The 23,780-nt window shown below is 36.5% G+C and overlaps 1 protein-coding gene across 1 annotated transcript; it reads left to right on the top strand.

Moving 5' to 3' along the window:
- Window positions 1–1,057: 1,057 nt before the first annotated feature.
- Window positions 1,058–23,389, top strand: LOC126708057 (uncharacterized). Its single transcript, XM_050407878.1, has 18 exons — window positions 1,058–1,475; window positions 1,998–2,731; window positions 3,758–4,016; window positions 4,144–5,455; window positions 7,970–8,196; window positions 8,304–8,970; window positions 9,073–9,154; window positions 9,300–9,347; window positions 9,981–10,178; window positions 14,066–14,504; window positions 15,085–15,244; window positions 15,347–15,408; window positions 17,248–17,342; window positions 18,474–18,587; window positions 19,572–19,637; window positions 20,002–20,099; window positions 20,359–20,777; window positions 21,793–23,389. The coding sequence occupies exons 1-18, from the start codon at window positions 1,130–1,132 to the stop codon at window positions 23,016–23,018; spliced, it is 6,552 nt and encodes a 2,183-aa protein (XP_050263835.1). The 5' UTR covers window positions 1,058–1,129; the 3' UTR covers window positions 23,019–23,389.
- Window positions 23,390–23,780: the final 391 nt, after the last annotated feature.

The raw sequence follows: 23,780 nt of genomic DNA, 5'->3' as shown, positions 1-23,780 counted from the left end.
AAAGTTTAGGAATAACCTTGTAATAGTGTCTTTCCTCTATTCCTCAAAAAAAAAAAAAAAAGTTGTGTCTTTCCTCTAATCAATCAAGCAATAATACCAATAAATCCAGATAAAAATATATGGGAGAGCAATAACACTTTCAAGATAATAAAGGAACAACACTTTAATGTTATGATTGATACATCAATAACAAGTTTAAGTGTTGTGATTGTACATTAAATAAGCCACTAACTTGGTCAAAATAACAATAAAATAATATATTAGCTTACAATGAAAGCTGGGCTACAATGGATTCAACCAAAATAGTTATAACTGGCTATAAACACCCAAAAAGATAGAAAAATAAAAGGTCCAATGTAAAACTTATCCATGTCCACAAGCTTTTGATGAGATTGGGTAGGGGTGGGACATGTATGTGACATAGATAAGACCCATGTCTATAATAGGCTCATCTCTTAAGCTATTAAAATATGTCCACAATAGTTTATAAACACAAGAATGAGAACCCTCGTAACCAATATGAGACTCACAATAAAGACCAATTGTTTAGAACACACCCATGTCGTTGCCAAGGGTTGATTATGACAATGAGTTGCACTTGCTGCAATTGAGTCGACTCAAGACATATTTGAACAAGTTCCGTTTTAGGTTTCATGCCTATCACTTTTCTTGAGAGAGAGAGAGGATTATTTGCGCTATTAGAAAACAAAGAGGAGAAAGGTCTTTCAGCCATCAGATGAGAGGGGGGAAATGAGTTTCAATGTTTTCTTTTATTTCTTATAGCCCGATTTTTATTCTCTTAATTATTTTGGGGTGATGTGGCACACAATTAGGTAAAAATAGGTGATATGGATATATGACTACTAGCTTATTTGGCACTTGAAGCAAGTCTAGCTACACAAGGATAGAATGCCCATTTTGAAAGTAAAATCAAACTTTATAGAATAAAATAAAAAAAATCCTAAACATAAGGGACCAAAATGAAAATAATCCTAAATTTTAAGGGTTAAAATTGCAATTTAGTTTTTATTTTTTCAACATCTTGAAAGTTCGGTTTACATTATTCACGGTCACATCAAAAAGAGAGCACGAGACTGTGCCCCTCAACTCTCTTTCTGTCTCTCTGGCCATGGCCTCGGCGGAGCAGCCTCTGAAGAAGCGAAAGCTATACGAGTCCTTATCAGAACCGCCTCTTCCTTCTTCTCCTCCACCACCACCACCGTCGGAGCCACCTTCACAACCACCTCCACCACCACAATCCCTACCCCAGCACGAGGAGAGCCCCGTAGCTCCACCGTCAACACCACCGCCGCTCTCTCAGGAGGAAATTCTCATCAGAAGGAGAAACAGAGACGAAATTAGAAGCGTTCACGAATGCTATAAGCGTATTAGGTTTTGCCTTTCACACAAGGACTCTGCTGCTTCCATGCCTGACCTCGAACAGGCCTATCTTTCCCTCATCACCGCTTCCAGAGGTTAGGGTTTTACAATTTCTTCTATTGCAATTTTGGCTTCAATTCGTAGCATACTAGTTTCAATTTCAGCATTGTGAGCTTGTTTTGGTGGAAGAGTTTTTAAGCGAATTTATCAATTAACTCTCTGTTTGGTTGCTGAGAATCCTAAAGAAAAGAAAAGAAAAGCTAGATTTAGGATGAACTCAATTCAGTGCTGCCATTTGTTAGATGTTAAGGAAGTAGTACCAACCAATAGGCCTACAAAAAAATCATTACAACAACAACAACAACAACCAAGCCTTAATGCCAAATTATTCGGGTCGGCTATGGATCCTCAATAGATTAGTCAGAGTCGGCCACACACACACACTCATATATGTTCTTTTTTTGCCATTGGAAGTATTTCCTTAATTGACATGTCCTTTTTCACTACTTATAATAAGCCTCATTTCAAGTTTTATATTGCCGTGGCGCTGCACACAATTTATGAATATGTTGCTTCTTTTGAACTGACTACTTTTATATTGACTGCTAGCTTTGCAGGTTGTTCTAGTGTACAACGTATAGTGGCGGAACTCATCCCTCGATATGCATCACATTGTCCAACTGCTCTTGAAGCAGCGGCAAAAGTTGTTATCAACATGCATAACTGGACTTTGGCAGTGATAAATAGAGGAGAGGATGCTGATGGGGTTGCATTTTTGACTGCTAAAGCCTGTATCTTTGGTCTGGTTGATATCTGTTGCACCGCTTCTTCAGAGGCACCAACGTCGTCTGTCATTCGAGGCATTTGCTTTGCGGTTTTTCAGAACGTGCTTTCTTTCTTTGTATCATCGTTTGAGGGAAAGGATATCTTTCAGATTGTTGACAAAGAAATTTTGAAGATGCAAGATTCTGCGGACATCTTTGCTGAGCTTAAGCAAATGTTTTCAGATGAAGATGTATCTTCATTGATTAAGCTATCCAAATTCCGTGTGTTAAGTTTGCTCCGTATTTTCTTTCGTTGCCCTAAAAACTTGCTAGCAGCATCTTTTGAATTCTTTAACATCGGTGTAGCAGAGGGAGTTAATAAAGAGGGTCAATATTTTCTAAGTCTGGTGACAAGAAAGCTTGTTGAAGATGTGGCTCCTGTGTTGGGTAAAACTAGTGATGGATCTAAACAATGTACTGGTTCTGTTGACAAAAGCACTGGAAGCAATGAGGAGCTAGTATCAGATGGCTACCGTGTTTCGGTAGATGCATCATCACCTGTTCCAAAGAGCTGCTTGTTGGCTATGGTAATTATTAATTCTTGTTTTATGTGAAAAAAATATTTTTGACTACTAGATTAGGATTTTATTTTCATTAGATGCACAATCTCTCTAAGGGTTAGTGCATATCAAATAACTGTACTTATACATACATACATACATACATACTGTATATATATATATAATATAGTGTCAATTGTGATCCCTCTCTCTCTCACTCTCTTAAATGTCAGGTTTGTGGCTTTGTTAGATATTTATTTAATGTATTTTCCCTTTATTTTTAGCGTTTCATGTAGTGACTTTTGTGGAAAACATGGCATGACGCATATTTCATGAGAGTTGCTATTCATATATGAATTTGTATGACCTCAAGAAAATGTGCATTTGAGTCTATTATAGAAGGTAAACATAAATCTTATGGAAAAAAAAAAGGTTCTGCAGAACCATAAACTAGGCTTAATTGAACTTGAATCCCATATTCACCTGGAACTGGAAGAGCAAGTAAGTTTGCTTTAACAAATGTATTAATATAGAATTACTCACGACTGATTGACTCCTTATCTTTTTTTTTTAAGATGCGTCCCATTTTTTTACATGATTCTGATGTGCATAGATAATTTTTACTTCTAATTATATTCTTATATTAAAAAAATATTAATTTTAAAAATAAAAATAAATGCTTTTAACAAATCTAATTGGTTCTGAAAATTGGTTGGCATTGGTTGGCTTTTTGTTGTTGCTATTGACAAGATGATGGTGCTCCTATATGCGCTAGTATTTAATCATAAAATTTTTTTTTCCCTTTTCTTCTTCACTTCTTTTTTATAAAATTTTTTATTTATTATTTTGTAAATAAATTTTTTTTTTTTTAAATAAGCACATAATCCTTGCCTTATGAATGGCAGATCTCCAAAAGCACAGATATCTCAAATTGTGGTTGAAGATAGACAAGTTTAAAGAACTTTTCAATTTTCTGTTGAATTTCTAGTACGCATGTTCAGTAATTTATGCTCTGGACTAATAATGTCTTCCACTGGGACTTCTTTTGTGCAGGTTCTTGAAAAAGACCGATCATTGCAGAGATGGATTTTCTCAAAGTGCAAGAAATTAACTAATGTATCGTTTTCTAATACTATTTCAGAAATTATGTCAGATATGAAAAGAATCATTCAATCATATGAAGAAGTAATGTCTGTAGAAAACAGTCTGGTAGACAGTGATGTGGATGAATCTGATCCAACTAAGTACATCAATCAACAATATCTGGTGCCTAGGATCTCTAATCAACGTGAGCACTCCAGTGATCTATCTGGTAAGAAAGGTAATTTAAGAATCCATGATTGACCATATATTATACATTTTCTGTTAAAGTTTGCAAACATATTTGAAACTTTGTGGGTCTGTAATTCATCTTGAATCTGATTGCTGCTTAAATACAGGTTCTGCTCATGACATTGGGGGCTTGAGGTCCATGGATTTTGAGTCTGGTGAGCATGGAGATTTGTCACATGGCAGGTCTTCCAGGGACCTATTGAACCACCAGAGGCTTTCACCCAGAAGAACGCCATCAGACTTCAGGAGTAATTCATTTGAAGGTAGAAATAATTTTTTTCATGTCGAGAAGAATCAGGTTTCAAATATGGATTTCAGTTTATCTACCATGAGATCCTCCAGTGGAGGCCTACATAATTCTTTGGCATCTCCTAAACATAACTTGACAATACCATGTACTACCACAACAACTCAAATTGTTTGGTACTCTGATGGGGAACCAGCAGCCATGGATATTGTCTCTGCTTCCAAACAGCTCTGGGTAGGTTTTTCAGGATCTGATGCATCTGAAGCTCAATTAAGGTTTCAGTTTGAGAGTTTTGGTCCAATAGAACAATTTTTCTTCTTTCCAATGAAAGGATTTTCCTTGATTGAGTACAGAAACATCATGGATGCCATAAAGGCTCGGGACTATATGCGACGGCATTTTCCATGGCGCGTAAAGTTCATGGATGTAGGACTGGGTACTAGGGGTTCGATGAAGGGAGTTGCGGTTGGTTCTAGTTCTCATGTTTATGTTGGAAACGTTTCAAGCCAATGGGCCAAGGATGAGATCCTGCATGAATCAAGGAAAGTGCATTATAAGGGTCCTTACATGGTTACTGAGCTTAGCAATGAAGGTGCTGTACTGATGGAATTTGAAACTCCTGAAGAAGCTGCATCTGTAATGGCCCATCTCAGACAGCATCGTATGGAAAGAAGTAATTATCGGGCACCTCCTGCTAATGTTGCAGTGCCTATCAATAACCTTGGAAACATGTCTAGTAGTAGTATTGGATCACCTCACACTCGAACTATACCAGGGAGCCCTGCTGATAGCTGTAGGAAGAGGATGTCTCGCTTATCTTCCTTACTCTCATCATTACGTGCTAAATATAATATCAATCAAAGCTCAAGCTACTTTGACAGTTATATATCTGGAAACAGCCATACTGCTATGATGAGGGAAGAAGATAAAGTGTCATCAAGTACTCTTAGGATTAATTTTCCTAATATTAACTCCCCATTCCTCACAGATGATGAGCTAATGGCCATTTGTAGTCTTGCTGTGGGCAATGTCGGGTCTGTAGTCAGGTTGACACGAGCAAATATGCAGATGGGGTGTGGTTGGTTTGTTGAATGTAGCAGTGTAGATGCTGCGATTACAGTTTTGAAGAATCTCCGTGGTTGTCCTGGAGTGTTCTTTCAGATAGAATTCAGGTTTGAATTTCTTCAATTGTTTTTTCATTCAAATTCTTATCTTTTGATACTGAATCATTATGGCATATTCAACTTGATTTGTTCATGTGTTATTTGCACCCTTTGTATTGTTATAGAAGTTAGTGATTCTTGTCCATAGTTTCTTCCATTGACAAAGTATTTGGATTGCATAAATTCCTAATATATTCCATACTTAAAAGATGGGTCTCTCCACTTCGTAGTAAAAAGTAAAAGGAACAATATAAATCACTAACATATGGCCAATGAACTCTAGCTCAAACGATACTTCCTCCACTTGTTGGAAGATGAGGTTGTGGGTTATAGACCACTTGGTGTGTGTAATTTACCAATCAGAAAACAATATGAATCTAAGGAATAACTTTTATTAAATCCTTTGTGTGAAAGTAGAAAGTCATGTTCTGTGTCCTCTAAATAGTTAATCTTTTCATTTTGACCAAGCCATGGCCTACAAAACAACAACAATCAAAGTCTTAGTCCCAAAATTTTTGTGGTTGGCTATGGATTCTCAACTGACTACTTAGAGGTGGCCACATGTATTTTTCCACCATGTTATTATTTCCGGAAATTCTCTCTGTTACTTCTTTAATTAAAATGTCCTTTTTTACACCTGAGATTACCATTAGTTTTGGTCTTCCTCTACCTTTTTTTGGTTCTCAACTAGACTCAACTCACTAGTTCTTATTGGTACATTAATCGCTCTTCTCTAAACATGACCAAATTATCTCAAGTGACTCTCCTTTCTTTTCATCAATAGAGCCACCCCTACCTTTGAGCAAATTTCCTTAAGGAGAATCTTATCTTACCTATCTTAACATTCTCATTTTAGCTTCACTTATTTTATGAATATGTTGCTTTTTAATAGCCTAACATTCAGCACCATAGAGCATAGCGTACCATAGAGCAGCTAGTCTTATAGCAATCTTATAAAATTTTCCCACTTATAGCCGTGGCCTATTCTATGGATTATATATCCAGGTGCTCATGCTATAATAGATGCTCATGGCTAAGAGGTGACAAGGTTATAATATGTAAACTAATTCTTAGGCAAGAAGCAAGAACTAATGAGCTCCAACAACTCTAAACTCTAGTGTTGGTAAAAGCGCCAAATGCACTAAAGCACACAGGCCTCTTGGAGCTTAGATGCAAAGTGCAAGCGCACGCTTGATTAAAGTAAAGTGCACATTTTTCAAACATTTTATATAATTCTCTCGTACTTTATAAAAATACATAACCATAATGAGATTGTGGCTCGCATTTTCCTTTTTTTCCCTTCCCGCTTTATTTGATCATTGTAATTTTGGTTCTTGATTTTTGCCCCCACAATACATCCCCAATGTACCCAGGTTGGCTAGTTTTTTCTTAATAATTTTTTTTTCGTTACTTATCAAAAAAAAAAAAAAAAATTATGATCCAATGAGGTATATGGTTCTATTGACACATATTTAAAAGGCGAAGACCAAAAAAGTACAAGAACGGTAATTGGCCTTGAAAATAAAAATATTGCTTGTGTAATACAATACCTTAAGAATAGCATTTCTGTAATAAATCTATGGTCCATGTCATAACCCCAGGATTGAGCAACTAATTTTAATGATTTATATCTTTTTTAGAAATAAAATAAACAAGTGTGCCTTGGTACTAGTGGATGGGGACAGTTGGTCGTAGATTTTTCTAACTAGAGGCGACCCAGAGGGCTCTTCTTTAGAAAGGCTCCCTATGTTATCAAAAAATAAAGAAAATAAAAAAGTGTGTCTACACATGCTTTGTGCTTCTTCAAAAAGTGCCAAAAAAGCATGCCTAAGGTGCACTTCATTAAATGAGCCTCGCTTTGGCCAAGCAAAGTGTTTAAGACCTTAGGGCTTCGAGCTTTAAGCACGGCTAAGCGTGCTTTTAACAACACTACTGGCCTCTTAACCCAGAATGGGTTTTAATTAAAAAAAAAAAAAAATTCCTGATTCTATTCGGCCAATTAGCTCTTGCTGACAACGCATCTCCTCCCCAATGAGAATGGTATGGAGGGTATGGTAATGGGTACAACACTCTTTGGTTGCTTGTGTAACTTACTTTGTTCAAGTACATTTAAAATTTTGTTGCTTCATGGAAATGTGACTCATTCATTCTATTATGTTTTGCACCTGACCTTTCATTTGGTTTGTTTGTTTTGATTCTGTTATTCTTTGCTATTTTATCCTTAAAATTTAATGTGTTCCATGCCTTATTTTTAAGATTAAATATTGAAGTATGCCCAAAACTACATATTTTTATTGAATTTGGAGTTGAGAATGAAGCATTGTTCTTGTATTTCTGTTGGTTATTTCTATCTTGCTTAAAAACTCTTTGCTTTTGTAGCAGTATGTAATCTGCCAGGATTAAATTGTTTGAACTTCTAGAATTGTGCTTATATTTCTTGTCACATCCTTTTGAGTTCTGTAATGAGATGATTTGCCCATGCTAACCCCTAGATGATTTGGTGAACTTTCCTCCTATGAACAGTCAACCAGGAAAGCACAATCCTGCACCTTTCCCAGTGAAACACGAGGGCAGCTCTAGGGAGCTTGTATCCCCCAGAATGAAACCTGATAATCATATAAACACTGCGCAAGGTGGATATTCATTTCAGTCAAACTGGGCAGTTTCTGGTAGTACAGAAATGCCTGAAATTGGAGCGAGAAAAGTTGATGGTTATGACAATAAAGTAGTGGTCGATCCTTCACAAGGAGGTGATAAATTATATATAGAAATACAAACAAAAAGTTTTTTTTTTTTTTAATTAATTTTCCCCCCTCCATATCACTGAAGGATTCTATATGAAATGATTTTATTTTAGGTAGTCATGTTGTTTCTGGCACTGCTGAACAAATGTGGACATATAAGAAACCTGAAGTCGAGCTACATTCTGCTCCTGGGAACATTCCATGCATGCCCTTGGCAACACGGGGACCTCCAATTCCACCACCACAGCAAATTCATTCATCTCCATTTATGCGACCTGCTTACCTTCCACCAAATAGTCCCTGGGATGCACGGGGTTTAAATCATCATATGCCTTTGAACCCAGTCTCTCCAGGTGTAATGCCTAATAATTTTCATGGTAATGCTCCTTTTATACCTGCCTCTGTAACTCCACTCGCACAGATACAAGGAACTCCATTGCAGCATTTTGACCAAATGTTTTCCTTGCCTGTAGTTCCACCACCTTTAATGTCCCTACCACCTCCTCAGCCTGAAATGCCACCTCCATTGCCTCCATCTCCACCTCCTTTGCCTCAGTCACAGCCACCTCCACCTCCACCGCCTCCTCCACCTAGTTCTCCCCCTCCCCCTCCACCTCCACCTGTTTCAGAAACATCCAATATGGAAAGTTCTGGGCAATGTCCGGAATATCAGTGGCAGGGCACATTATGTAAAAGTGGGGTTCATTACTGCACAGTTTATGCACATAAATTGGACTCCAATATTTGCAAATATTCAAACCCCACTTCTGAGCCTGCTGAGTAAGGACTTCAATTCCCTTTTTAAATTGCTAATCTGATAAAATTTTATATGAATTGGGACGAATTTCTAATGATAAGTTTTCTTGATAATGCTTGGTGCAGATGGCCTGCTAAATTAGACATGTCCAAACGCACAGATTTCCGTCATGTGAAATCAACATTCACTAGTACCCCACCACATAAAGTGAGTCCTTAAATAATTTTCAACTTTTGGATTTTTGTTGAGAATAAATTGAAGTGCATGTGTATACCCCTCCACCAACCCCCCAAAAAAAAGTTCATATTCCAATTTCACTTGTGATTCTTTTTTGCTTTGACACATGATGCAGAGGGAGGTCTGTCAGCTGCTTCCATCTTCTGCAGGCGACCATAAAGGCGTAAGTTATCTTGGCTCTGTATTTCTTTTATGAAAGTAATCATACCTCAAAGCCAATGCCACTCTCTGGTGTAGTGGTTAATTATATCATGTCTAGGGAGACTCAATTCTAATCAAAGCTAATTTAGATTTTGTGAATCACCCAAAGAGCAATTAATTGTTACCATAAAAGCTCCTTCCAAATATGATGTTTTGGATTAGGATAGGGGCCATTGGTTGGTGTGATGGTAAAAGTTTTTGGTTGGGGATTCGATTCTTGAGAGGAGCCACTTCGTGCAGGAATGCTGAAGGATAGGACCATATCAAGATCTCCCCTCACAAGACCCTGCTTTGGTAGGACTGACATAATGTACTGGGCAATGCATAGAATTTATGATATCTCCTATAAATAAACTCTAATAAGAGCCCTAATGTGCTCATGCAACTACTAATTTCATAGTTTGCCTTCCTAAACTTTTCATTTAGCTAGGAGATATCAGTTATATTGCATTCATGAAGTCGTGAACTCCTTAGCTTTGCTCAGTATCCTAATCTAATGCGTATCTAGTTCCTTCTGAAGTGTAACAAAACCTGGTTCTATAATCAGTGAGATGCTGTTGCAAAACCTTGTTAATCTTAAAAATGTGTTCTGCAGTTTCAGGATTTCATATCATACTTGAAGCAGAGAGAATGTGCAGGAGTAATCAAGATCCCAGCTGCAAAATCCATTTGGGCAAGGCTTCTCTTCATACTTCCCTACTCGCATGATGCATGTTCCATGCTCTCCGTTGCACCTAATTCATCCGATTGCCTAATTGCGTTGGTTTTGCCTAAGGAAACAAACTTGGAATGGGCATAAGTTTGACAGGTTGGAAGCTTAGAATAGAGCCGTTCATCTCCAAAGAATGGTATTTTTTACAACTTCAGAATGGTGTTTGACTTATGTAGGAAAGCAGGTCATACATGCATGTAGAATTAGCCTACTAGATACTAATTAGGAACTTAAGAAACAAAAAAGAAGAAGTTGATGCTTCATTCTGCCTATCAATTTTGTTGTTACCACAAGCTGGGACTCACTTTTTTGTCAAGACGGAAATTAATGGGTCAACAATCCATATTTTTTTGAGGAGACAATTATGTATGTCCTATACGCTACAAAATATGTTCTTGTATTGTACAGTTTTCAAAGATTTCAGCACCTGCAAATGATAATGTTCAAAGTATTTCTGGGACTTTTCAGGAATTTAAAGTTGAAGCATAAGAAATTCGGTTGGTCGCAGCAATCTCCAGCAGTGACCGATTTTGAACTTATAAGAATGTTCAATTTTTGTTTTAATATGTTTTAATATTCTTATTCCGATATTTAAAATGGTAGTAAGATTGGATTCTCCCCCCTCCCCCCACCCAAAAAAAAAAAAAAAAATTCCAACAAAGAAACCTCTTGTTTAAGTCTATCATTTATTATCTCTTTATCTTTTTAATTAATTATTTAATTATTGCTAATATGAATCTTTAAAACAGAGTTGTCACTTCTTTGAATTTTTTATATCAGCTTTATAAATGTATAATATAAACTTTGTTTTTATTTTTCAACTAATTCCATATAACAACTTTGTAAAAATGATCTGATATCTAAAAAACTTTGCTTTAATTATCTCGTCGTGTAAAAAACTTGAATAAAAAAAGGGGAAAGAAAGTCTCAAACAGTCAACTAAATGCAAAGACTACTTGCATTAAAAAGTGAAAACTTGGAGTCTATTTGGTAACATCTTATTCTATTAGCTTTTTAATTTGTTTGCTTACATGATATTATTTTTTTACATCTCACTTCTTCTAGGTCCAAATATACTTCAATCCATTTTCGGTAAATTAACAAATAAGGTTTAAGCAAAACTGTATATTCAATCAATATTCAGTAAATTAACAAATAAACTTTTAAGCAAAATGGTATATCTAAATGCATGAAGAAAAAAATATATTATAAATTTACAAATTACATTGAAGGTTTTGATAAAAGACTTGCATTATTTTTGTAGGGGGCTAATTCAACGGCCTGGCCCAAGTTAGATGGGTAGGGACTATATGATGGCCCAGTACAATTGATTTGTAAAGGTATGTTATCAAAGCCAACCTTTCAAGCCTTGTTGGTTTCGCTAAACGATTTAAAAAGAGGTCAAATGCTGAAGTTATTAGATTTAAGAGAGAATAATAGTAAGAAAGGCAAAGATTTCTATATCAATTCTTCATCCAAGGATCACTAGTACATATAATATTCCCTTCTCAGTTACAAAGTTTTTATTAGACTTTATATTTCTCTTCTTTATTTTTTTTGTCTATCCCCCATTTTGGAGGAGTCCATTTTCCTTATGTAGCTACCTGGATTGCATTTCAGCCCTCCACTTAGATAGTTACTAATCTTCACTTGGATGCTTGGAAAGTAGTAGAATGTACTACAAGCCGTGGGGACATTGTTTAGGGGTCATTCTGCCATTAATGTGGCTAGCTAAGTTGGTGTAGTGCATTAAATGCGGAGATGATTGGTACATTACTTGGAAACTTCCCCCTTTTTTTACTTGCACGTCTCTCCTTTCCTCCTCGGCTCTTGACATTATGGACTTGATGGTCAATCTCTGGTCCCCCGAGGAGTACTTGTCCCTCGGGCTCCATGGACGTACCACTCTTCTCAGTTTCTTAGATAATCTTATCCAAATTGATCTGAACCTGTCCTAACATATAGTTGGGACATATTGCCCCTTAGGCTGGTTTTATTCTATGGTTCTCCCTCTTCGGTTCCTCATCCCCACAATTTTACTTTCATTTTATCGCGATACTTATTTTTTATATTTGTGTCTTTACTAATTAACTAAAATATAAACTCATTAAAAGATTGAGTTAATTATACACCATATAATAAAAGAGTCTTGAAAACTATGGTAGTGTCAAATGGTTTGTCTTTTTTACAGAGCAAGTGACTACTTCTCTCTACGTCAAGTGGCCGCCCGAAGAGCAATGAGTTTTGCCAAGGACATTAGCATAAAATGGCAATTTTCAAAGATGATTCAGAGATAATGACGATATTGTTTAATGAGGAAGAGAGCTACATGACATTCTTTGTACATATTATAAATGATGTCAAGTGGGGTACGAATGGGTTCGATTTGCACGTACACATCACAAGGACAACTTGATAGCCCATGCATTAGCAAGAATGGCCAAATGTAAGAAAGGAGCACACGTTGGTTCAATTTTGTTCCAACTAATATAGCCCATGAAGTATGAACCCCAAGTTGATTTACATCAATAAATTTTTTTTAAAAAATCTCCCTAGGAGCCAAATCACCAATATCTTTGTTATCTAGATAGGGTTTAATGATACCTTATGTAAATTTCAATTACTTTTTAGTTTTTATTAATAGTAACTTATAAAGAAGGACAAATTGGAGCAATTTAAAAACTTGGTAATTTTACAATCGCGTACCTTTGGTACAATGGTCATTTTACAAATATAAGTACTTGTGGGGCGTGAGAGGTAAGAGTCAGGATTCAAGTTATCAGGAGGGAAATTCATGCACATATACACTTAGATTAAGTTAAAGTATTGTAGAGATGAAGGCCCAGATAAGGATATTGGGCAGTAAGGCGCAATCGAGGACATCAAATAGCCCAAGGACAAACAAGTACAAACGAAAGCAGATAGATATTGGGCCGAGGAAGTGGTTAGGTTATGATGGGCAGGTAACATTGTCTGAGGAGCGATACCACCTTGCCTAATAGTGTGGAGGCCTAAAGTCCGACCACTCATCAAGCACTGGGCAGCAGGCAATCATGCTTGGAAGGATACGCATTAGAAAGAGATGAGACAACAGATAATTGAGAAATATTTGGAAAGAAAGCTGCTACTACCGCATTGAATACTCTGCATCTAACCCTCTGGCTACATTAATGTGGAAGTGATACTTGAACAGTAATTTTTAGTCTTACAGTTACACACAAAGATTTCAGGAAGGTACTTATGAGACAAGTATTAAGAAGATTAACAATCTGACCTACACATGGAGAGCTGAGATGAAAGAGGGGAAGTGAATATAAAAGGGAAGGACTCCATTACAATGGGGATCATCAGAAAAAGAGAAAAATCACCGTGTAACCAATAACTGTAATTTTTGTATAAGTCTAAGAGAAATATATAAGAGCATACCTTCCTCGTACTTGACTGAGAATAACTTTTCTTGTTCAAACTGTTTATCTTGTTCATTCTAATACCAACTAGGCCATTGTGATTAGCATCATCTTAATTCATTGAACGTTCAATATCAGGCCCACTCTTTAACAAATTTATTGTTTTGGCCTCATTGGGCCATTGTCCAAACCATTTGGGCTGTGGAGCAAAACACGTCTTTACAAGTATAATTTTTATCTTGTATAAAAAAAATTTTATATTTTTAATTAATTTTTTTTTAAATTTAGGATTTAATTTGAACCATCTCAAAAATTATGGGAGGTGAATACTAAATAATGTAATTTAGCCAAATTTTGTAAGTTGGTTGTTACCACAAGTCTATTAAGGCAAAAATATCGCCTTATCAAAAGCAAAAGTGCAAAACTCGAGGAGCCGACGCCGGTTCCCACTTCCCATATTATTTCTTCAAAACAATGGGAGAGAAACGAGGGACCAAAGATATTCAGAAGCCTCCTCTTTGTGTGAGCTAATCACTCTCAATACAAATTCAGAATCGTTAAAAAAAAAAAAAAAAAAAAACTCTCTCTCAGTACCAAAAAATGTCGAATCGATATGCTAACAATAGGCAAGACGGAAACAAGGGTTTCACTAAAACCACCCAGAAGAAATTCGTCCCCAAAAATCACAACTCAGCTCCAAAAGAACCAAACCCCAATCCCACGCTCTCGTCTTCTCTCAGGCAATCGCTTTCAAAGCAATCGGATGCGGCGGCGGCGGCGGCGTCGAGGACAACGAGTAGGGAGAGCGGAGAGTTGGTGTCCAGAAGAGCTGCGAGTGGCAATTTCGTAAATTATTTGCCCCAAGACGAGGCGGTGGCGGCTGGGCTCGGCCCAAACGAAGCTGGATCGGATGCACTGTTGTCTCAGAGTGTTGTGGATCTTTTGAATAGGGAGTTGTCTCGTTTGCTCAAGCTCAATCCTAGAGACTTTTGGAGAGAAGGTATCTATTGCCTTTGTTTTTCTCTTGTAAAATGATATCTGGGTTTTGTTGTAGAGTTGATAAAATAGTGTGGGCATTTGATTCTATTAGCCTATTATAAACATTGATGCAAGTACCACTTCACAAACTGGGGGAATTGATCTTAGTTTGTATGTCTTGGTTGTATTCAAAATCTTATTGGTAATGACAACTAGTTTTTGGCGGGTGGGGTTAGTTGCTCGTAGGTTTTACTGGCTAAAGGCGAGTCCAAAGTTCTCTTCTTTAGAAAGGTTCCCTATGTTATATAAAAAAAAAAAAATGCGGGTCTTTCATAATTGATTGTTTTGTGTGGGAGGTGATTGACTATAAGAATTGTGGATTAGGATAAACAGGGCATTGTGTATATGGTACCAGCTACCGTGATCGCCTCTCTAGTGAGAGTGATTATGATGTTCGTAAGTATGTTACATAATATTGGCTTCATGCTCTCAAAGAGGTTATGTTGGTTTACCTACAAATGTGCATTTGCCTCAAAATTTGTGATTGTGGTCGGGTAAATCTGAATATTCTTTCTGCCTCTTACACTTCCCGTTTTTCTCAGTGGCTAGGGACTCTTCATTGCATGAATTTTTGGATAGCTTCCTACAGTTTAGGAGCAGATGGTATGACTTCCCTCATCGTGGAGCAAAGGGAATAGTTGCAGGGGTCATTGTTGGAGAGCTTGAGTTAAGCCGCCGTGTCTTTATGGTATTGTATCGCATGTAAGTTTCAATTTTTAAGTGGTGTTTGTGTTGGATTATAATCTGTATTTTCATGGTCTCTCTTCGTATCACCAACTAGATTGGAATTTCTTTTTGTTGCAGATCTTCTAATAGAGATCCTGGTGCTCGGGCTGCTGATAGTCTTAGTCCAAAAGATCATGGAGGTGGGTCGTCTCTCTTATACTCTGTAATTTACGTGCGCAGTTTTTTCTAGTTGATAAAGGTATTTAGAGGCATGAATGGGTTAGTTTGTTTTGGTTTGGGGTCTTTTTTAATCTAAACCATCCTCTCTTTGTTGGGAATTTACCCAACCCAAACCAAGCCATTATTATAAAAATAACTGAAGCAAACCAACCCACTAGCGATTGGTTTGAGTTTGTAGGGTTGGATTTTTTTGTCAGGCCCATTAGGCCATTTATCTCCAATATTTTTTGATAAGTAATAAGTTTATTGATGTCAAAAAAAAAGGGGAACACCCTAGTACACAGGAAGTGTACAAGGGTTGAAACAATCAAGAACAAAATTTACAAGAATCTAAAAAATCAAGAAAAGATAAAAATGATTGGTTCCACAATGCAGCCAACCAATCCATTATAGTTCTAAAGAAAAATAGTTTCAAGTCAAATATGGATCTCTCCTTATCTTCAAAGCACCAACTATTTCTCTCCCTCCAAAGGCACCACAATAAGCAATGGGGAACCATCAACCATATATACCCATTTCGATGACGACCAAAACTGCCTTGCCAACATGCTAGAAGCCCCATTACAGATTGTGGCATAACACAACTCACTCCAAACAAATCGAACACCATTGTCCATAGATCCATTGCAACCGGACAATGAAGAAAAAGATGATCAACCGATTAAAATTGATTTTTTTAATAAAATTGATTTTTTTTTTTTGGTCAATCAAATTTTAAAAACAAAGCTCAAATGCATCAAACTAAACTAGCTAGTAAAAGGTTTCCATTTAAACATCTAATATATAAAGCGAACAAAATATATATATATATATATATATAGTAATTACAAGACTAAAAATGTTTTATAATATTTATGTAAAAGAAGGATTGATGGTGGTGTGGTGCGGGTGATGATGGACAGCAATTCAAACCCAATAGGGTTAGATTGCGGGTGAGGGTGTGAGAATTTTGGGGTGTTTGTGGTGTATAGAGTGTAATGAGAGCACCAATAAAAACAATTCAAAGTAATTAAAAATATTATATAATATGTATATGTAAAATGAGGGGGTTGGTTTGGGTTCATTAATTTGGAAAAAAGGCCAAATCTAAACCAAACAAACCCCATGTCTTTTAAAAAATCAACCCACCAACCTGTGAAAAACCAAGATGGATTGGATTGGCCTTGTAGCAATTCTTTATAGTTTTTTTTTTTTGAATTATGTGATTTATGATGTTGAGCATTGTAGTGGCTGAGAGTAAAATGAACACGTGACGTGCCAATGAACTTTTGTTTAAATGGTACCTCCTCCCCATATAAGAGCAAGGTGGAGGATGAGGTTGTGGATCCTAGATCCACCGAGTGTGTGATTTAGCGATATAAAATATCTATCTATAAAGAATCCAACTGACACACATGGCTAGTTGCATACTTATTGACATTCTGCACCCTTTCTCTTTTGGTGACAAGTTGCACCCAATTACAATAAATGACACCTTTTTTTTTAGGTTACTCACAATCCTGATAATCTTTAAAATATCTTTTTTAATATCAATTTATGTGCATATATTTTATAAATACTTCTGCTGATTTGTGAAGAGTTTTTGAGTATGTTGATGTGTATAAAGCATTGTATTTGCATCCAATATTAGCATATCACTCCAAATTAACTGCCCACAATCATTGTTTTATTTAACCAATAATACCTGTGGTTAAATTCTTTTGCTGATAAGTAACATATTTTGGGTGGAGTTTTTGTATGTATTTTCTCTTTCCAATATTGTTTTCTGATACACTGTTGTTCACTAACTCTGCTTGTAGTTATTTTGCAGGAAAAGAAGTTGCTGGACTTGCCTAAATTGTTAGATATATGTGCCATCTATGGTCATGAAAACGAAGACTTGACCAGAATATTGGTAAGCTATTTCCGTGGAAAAATGGTCTATTGTATCGGAAATCTTTTTCCCTTGGTTTTACTTATGACTTTTTTTCCCCCTTTTTTAGTTTCCAGCTTCCTTTCTCTATAGAAATGTGACATAATTATGTCAGAGAAGAGGTAAATTCTGAGGGATGAACTAGATCCTTAAATTAGTAAAAGTTTCACAAGAAAGCCTTGAAGACATGAATAACATCTGGTTGCTAATGAGGGTTATATATACATAAAATTCTGCCCATGAGCTCTAGCTTAAATGACACTGCCTTCTTCCATAAGAATGGTTAGAGGTTTAGGTCATGTGTTCAAAACTCACTGGGTGTGTGAGTAACTTACCAACAAAAGAAAATAGATATAAATGTCCATTTCTTTGGGCAAATAGAGGCTTGTTTATTGGTTGATTGATAAAACTAGAGTGTCACAATTACTCTCCAAGGGGACGAGTTAATGAAGGATCTTCCTCAATTTGTTGATATCAGCAAGGTTTTTGGGTGAGTTGATTATGAACTTTTGCTGCCTTAAACCTATCAACTGGTGTGGCCAAAAGAAAAGCCTTAATTGGACTGGGATTTATATGTGAAAAGTCTCCGGTGTCCAATTTGAATGGATATAATTTTCATTGGTTTGATTGCCTCAACAAGGTCAATTAAACTATAAAATCTTGCTTTCCTCAAACCTGTCAATGGGGCTTGATTTTATGCTTGGTAAGCCTCTGGTATCCTTGATGGAGATGCTTCACTTCCCCCCAAAAAAAGTCCTAGATGGAGATGTTTCAAGATAATATTTGTTCAGAAAACAAAAACATGATAATTTTCATTGAATTGGCAAGGCTATAGGGCTTGAGTAGTGGTTAATATGGCAGTCACTCCAACACTGTGGACTTGAGAAGCTGCCAGTTCTATTCTGATCTTTAAATTGAATGTTAATGTAGAGAGGTAGGGGATTAACATAATGGGAGCAATATATCATACAAGAGAGTGACGTGGGATATGCCAAATGGTGTCTGTTTTTGTGATCTGTTGTTTTACTTGTTTCTCTAATTCATTAATGGAAGGATTCATGCCTTAAATTGAAGTACATGCTCTCTCTCACTCTGGTACATTATGTCCTCCAGGTTGGGAATGCTTTAAAAGCACAGCCTAGGATCCATGATAATTTGACTGCAGTAATGTCACATTTCCTGAGCATTGTTCACACAATGAATCAACGTTGCAGCTCATCTTTGGAGGTATTCTTTCCAAATCTGCAAAGTTCTAATTTAGCAAACCTGTATTGGAAATTAGTTGCTGAATGTTGTGTATTGCTGTGGGTTCCACTTGCAGTCCTGTTCAACTCTTGTATTGCATGTACTTATGTCCCATCAGTCATGAAATTACTTGTTAATTTTATAATTTGTGGCAGATTTGGTGTTCAAGCAATTTTTAAGCTTGCATGCCTATGTAAAGATGAACTATATTATTTTTCATGTAAAGTTCATTTGACATGATTGTTTTCAAAGACCTAAGGTTTTCTGTGTTCTTACATCTTTTGGGGTAAGATTGTGAAAACTCAAAAATTCTTTTTCAATGAACTAGAATCTGCTTTTTTAGATGCACATTTTCCCTTTACTTGCACCTGTACTTTCTTATGGAATTTTTATGCAAATATTTGAGCCAAACAATAACACTATTGAGGTGGTTGAGCATCTGTTTGGATGAGTTCTGCTGCATGACAATCTTTATTTTGAATCTACCTAGTATCCTTTGTGGAAAGAAAAAAGATGTTGATGTTTTTAATCTCATGCATACTACATTTTGTAGTTTTCATTTAAAACCATGTCTCAGTCTCCCCCCACTTTTTTTTCTCTAAAAGCTTCTTGCCTCTTAGGCTGATAAGGGATAAAAGAGCGAGTGTTTACTTTATCTCAAACTATATATCTTTTGGGATTTAGATTATTATTTTACATAGTCCATAATTCCCCTCCCCCTTTCTTGGCTGTTGTTAATTATTGCGATATGTATTTTAAATCATATAGTGAGAGTTTTAGTGTTCCATGAACTGGTTTCATACTTTTGCACACAAAGTTAAGGTTAAACTGAACTGGTTTGCTCATGTAGATGGACGTTTTTATTTGGTTGTGGGTCTCTTTCTCTTGTGGGAATTTGAATGAGGGTATATTTAAGTTAATTTGATTACATAATAATGGAAAATTTCTACCTCACATTATGTATAGGTCCTATTTTCCTCTGGAAGCAGTGAAGACCATGGAACCAGTCGACTTCATGCTGATTATTTAGAGGTGATTCTATTTGGTAGCTTCTTGTTGTGCATTAAATCATTTCCCTCAATAGATAAAAAAATGCTATAATATCTGTGAACCATATGTATCTCGCGTGTAGTTTGCGTTATGCTGCATAAATGTGGTCAAATCAACTGCCACTCAAAATTTTCAAGTAATACTGTTGTCCAGATTGATAACATGGTATGATATTAAACAAGTTGTAGCTGTTAATTTGGTAAACTAGATGAAAGATTTCTTGTCACAGATTGATTTCCAAGACAGCAAGTGTCGCCTTAAATTCATCTTTTTTCATTTCTACTTTTTGTGACATATTGGCAGGTGCATGATTATATGCTACTCAATCATGTTGTTTGCTTGATAGGTGATGGACTTCATTAATGATGCAATTGTATCCATGGATGCTTTTGTGACCGCATACAAACCCGCAGCTGTGTACTTCGCTTGCCCTGTTGAGTTAAGGTACCTTTTTACCACTAGGAAATTTTTCCCCTAGATGTGTAAAAGGTGTTTCTACAATAAAACCTATAGTTTGTCTGGGGTTGGTTAACTGATATCAAGGATAACAGTTGCACTTTCTTTTTCTATTCACCCCCATCCTCTTGTTTTTTTTTTTTCTTTTATTTATTTACTTTTTTTTTTTTTGGGGGGGGGGGGGGGGGGGGGTTGGGGGAGACAAAGCTCCGTTACCTTCTGATATGAAGATTCTCTGTTCATGCAGTTTAGGGAATGAGGAATTGCTGAATACACTTGCAAGGTTGCATGATTCATTGCTACCATCTCTACAGCGGGGGTTCAGGATCATCTTTAAAGCTGATGAAATTGAAATGATATCTAAAGTTGCAATAAGCTTGAAGATGCTATCAATGAGAATAGTCAAGTTTGGTTGGAATTTATTGGACATTTGCTATCTAAGCTCTGAAGTGTTCGGAGATGGCTTTCCTTTTCCACCTGCCATCAAGATGTTTCCAGCCAATGTAGAGGATTCTTTCATAAGGGCAGATATTTTAGTTCAAACTTTTAGGGAGATCAATGGAATTTCCCTACAATTTCAGGAGAACCAGAACAGAGAAACTTTTCTTCAGAATGTTGAAAAGGTTCACAATGTAATGAGCAAACTTGAGAGTTTACAAAATACTGGTTAGTGCTTTTCATACTTACAAGGTTTTTACTAGCAGTAATGCTTCTTAATTATCAATTTATAATTACTTGGTTTAGATAATATAGTCACAGACATGCTTAGTTGCTGATCATAGACTGCTGGGTGTGTACTGTTTGTATAGCTATTCAGATGACTTTATTGCGTTACACATGCTACAATGATGGATAAAAAGTATTTAAGTTTGAAAAATAACTAGATCTGTAAGTGTCTTGGTGTTTTTCTGTCTTCATAAATTGTGTATTTTTTCCTCTCCACTTCTTTCTGTTTTATAAGATGGGGGAAGAGTTACTCTGATTCCGTTTTGATTGGGTCTACATTTGTATGAAAATGTGCAGCATCTCTCTGCATGAAAAATTTTAACCAAAGGTCACCAACTTACTGGCACAAAAAAGGGCCAATTGGTTGCTATTCATTTGTTTCAAGTAAAGGTTTAGTTTTGCCTAAAATTGGATTTTCTGATAATTTTGCTGGAAACCATAACAGAAAGTGTGGGTTTACTACAAGTGGACAGCATGATGACTCTAAAACAGCACCTTATTGAGGGATATAGCCTTTTATGGAGACTGACCTGTGGATGGAAGTTATAAGATGGACATCCTTTGGACTTGCTAGACAGAAAATTATAGATTTAGTTGCAGTATACTATACACATGGGTTGGGTTAAAAAAACGTATATTATGTTTGGGAAATTTTTACCTTTTTTGTTTTTTGGAAACTTTCTTTGTAACGTGTAAAGAACCTGCCATTTACTGGTATCCCCCATACGTTTGCTCTAACATTATTACCCAATGTTTTTTTATCCCCTTGTAAAATTTGAAGAATTGACAGCTACCATATTTTCAGATGTTCCTAAATATGGACGCAGTGGTTGTTTTATAACCATTCTCTCCTTATGTGTTTCATTCTTTTTTTTCTGTGAGCATATCTTTCTTGGACCATTCAAGTGTGATTTCAGACCTTGTAGCAATTCATGTTTGTTTAAACATGGTGCAGGATGGATATTCATGGAGGATGAACAGTTTCAGTATCTATCTGGGATAATGCATTCTCCAAAGGCAACTACTAAGGAGCCATCCTCTACAAGAACCCCCATCACAAGTAACAAAGCACAGGTGGGTGAAGATACTGCAGTAATGGAGTCCAAAATCAGTCAGATAAAGGACCTCTTCCCTGATTATGGTAAAGGTTTTCTTGCTGCCTGTCTTGAAGTCTATAACCAGAATCCAGAAGACGTGATTCAGAGGATTCTAGAGGGAACACTCCATGAAGATCTGCAGTCCTTGGACTCTTCACTAGAGACAATTCCAATGCCTAAATCTGCTTCAACTGCAAACTTGAAAGATAAAGGGAAAGGTAAACTTGAGGAACCTGCATCACCAAAAAGGAAAATTGAATCTACAACACCGTCATCTACTAGTTCAGTGTCTGTAACTAGGGAGCCACCGGTTGAGGGTCCCTCATTTTCATCCTCATCTAATCATGGGAGATATGTCAGGAAGTCCCAAATGGACTTGCCTGATTCCAATATCCTTGATAGCAAAACTGAAACAGATTCAACAAGGGCTGCTGCTATAGTTTTACAGTATGAGTATGAAGACGAGTATGACGACTCTTTTGATGATTTGGGTCTGAGCATAGGAGAGACAGGAGGAGAGGAGAATGAGATACTGGGTGACAAAATGAGGTCGAATTCAGGGAAATCTTGGGGACAGGAGACTGAAAGCTCTGCTCAAAATGCACCTAGTTCAAAGTGGGGTTCCAAGAGGAAGCCCCAATACTATGTCAAGGATGGTAAGAACTACAGTTACAAGGTTGCAGGTTCAGTTGCAGTTGCAAATAGCATGGAAGCATCATTAATTTCACAGGCTCAACAAGAATCCATTTATGGCCTCGGACGAGGTGGCAACTTTCCTCTTGGTGCAATGAAGAAGCTGACCTTGTCATATGAGGAACAAGATAACCAATTGGATGTTCCTCAGGCAGAAGGGAGAGGAAATGTGGGGAACACGAGGGGCAGGGGAAGAAGGGGTGGCGGGGGAAGACCAAGGGATTCTCACGAGGAGCAAGATAAGCAGCAGCCTGATGCTTCTGAGACGGAAGTGAGGGGAAATCTGGGGAATTTCAGAGGCAGGGGAAGGAGGGGAGGAGGGGGAAGAAGCAACAATTACAGAAAGGACCGTGCCATGAGTAAACACTTTTCCGGATTGACTGGAATTTAAATATGTATAGGCTACTTTATATACTTTTTTTGAGGATTTTGACGCAGGAAAAAGAAAGAAAGTAGGGGATAAAAAAAGGGGATCATTGAAGGACTTTGTTTGTTTGAGAGCTGCAACTGTATAGTGGTTCGGTTCCTTCCAAGTTACCAGTTACACTGGCTGAGGTTACTTTTTAAGATAGTTGCAAATTTGTAATTTCTTTTCTTATTTTTGATAGGTAAGATTTATATTTTCTATTCAACTTTTTCTTTTTTGATAACTCAATAGTTACAGCAGCATAGGGGAATTTGAACCCTAAATGTTTGCGTTGGAAACACTAGAAACCTAATGATATTATGTCTATTCGGAATCTTGGATGCAGTTTTTTATTCTTTTTTGTGTGTTGAAAGCTGGCCTAAAAGTCTAATTCTATTAAAGAAAAATGAAGTTTAAAATGAAAATTTTCTCAAAAAAAAAAAAAAGTTTAAAATGAAAATTTAAAATTTATTCATAAACAAATAAGCTAAAAAAAAAAAAAAAAAAAACTAAAAGAAAAGGCTGTTAACATACGCGTAATTTAAAAGTTGTGTATTTGAGAAGAATCAAAGGTCATAAATAATGGAATCCAAAGGTCGGAATTACGCATTTAAATAAGGTTGTCAAAATCGAAATCTTACATAGAATTGTAGAAGGTAGATAGGATCATGGATTAGATCATAAATCATAAAATCTCACATTATTAAAGAAAAAAAAATACATGGGTATGTTAAATAATCACATAAA

The sequence above is a fragment of the Quercus robur genome, chromosome 12, assembly GCF_932294415.1.
Source record: "Quercus robur chromosome 12, dhQueRobu3.1, whole genome shotgun sequence".
NCBI classification, from domain to species: domain Eukaryota; kingdom Viridiplantae; phylum Streptophyta; class Magnoliopsida; order Fagales; family Fagaceae; genus Quercus; species Quercus robur.
The sequence above is the reverse complement of the archived record's forward strand: the minus strand, read 5'-3'. Positions and strand labels throughout refer to the sequence as shown.

Excerpts from the sequence above, each read along its gene's own strand:
- LOC126708057 (XM_050407878.1), top strand. The coding sequence starts at position 1,130 with ATGGCCTCGGCGGAGCAGCCTCTGAAGAAGCGAAAGCTATACGAGTCC. Across the intron at positions 1,476-1,997 it reads CCTCATCACCGCTTCCAGAG|GTTGTTCTAGTGTACAACGT; the intron begins GTTAGGGTTTTA and ends CTAGCTTTGCAG. Across the intron at positions 2,732-3,757 it reads AGAGCTGCTTGTTGGCTATG|GTTCTTGAAAAAGACCGATC; the intron begins GTAATTATTAAT and ends TCTTTTGTGCAG.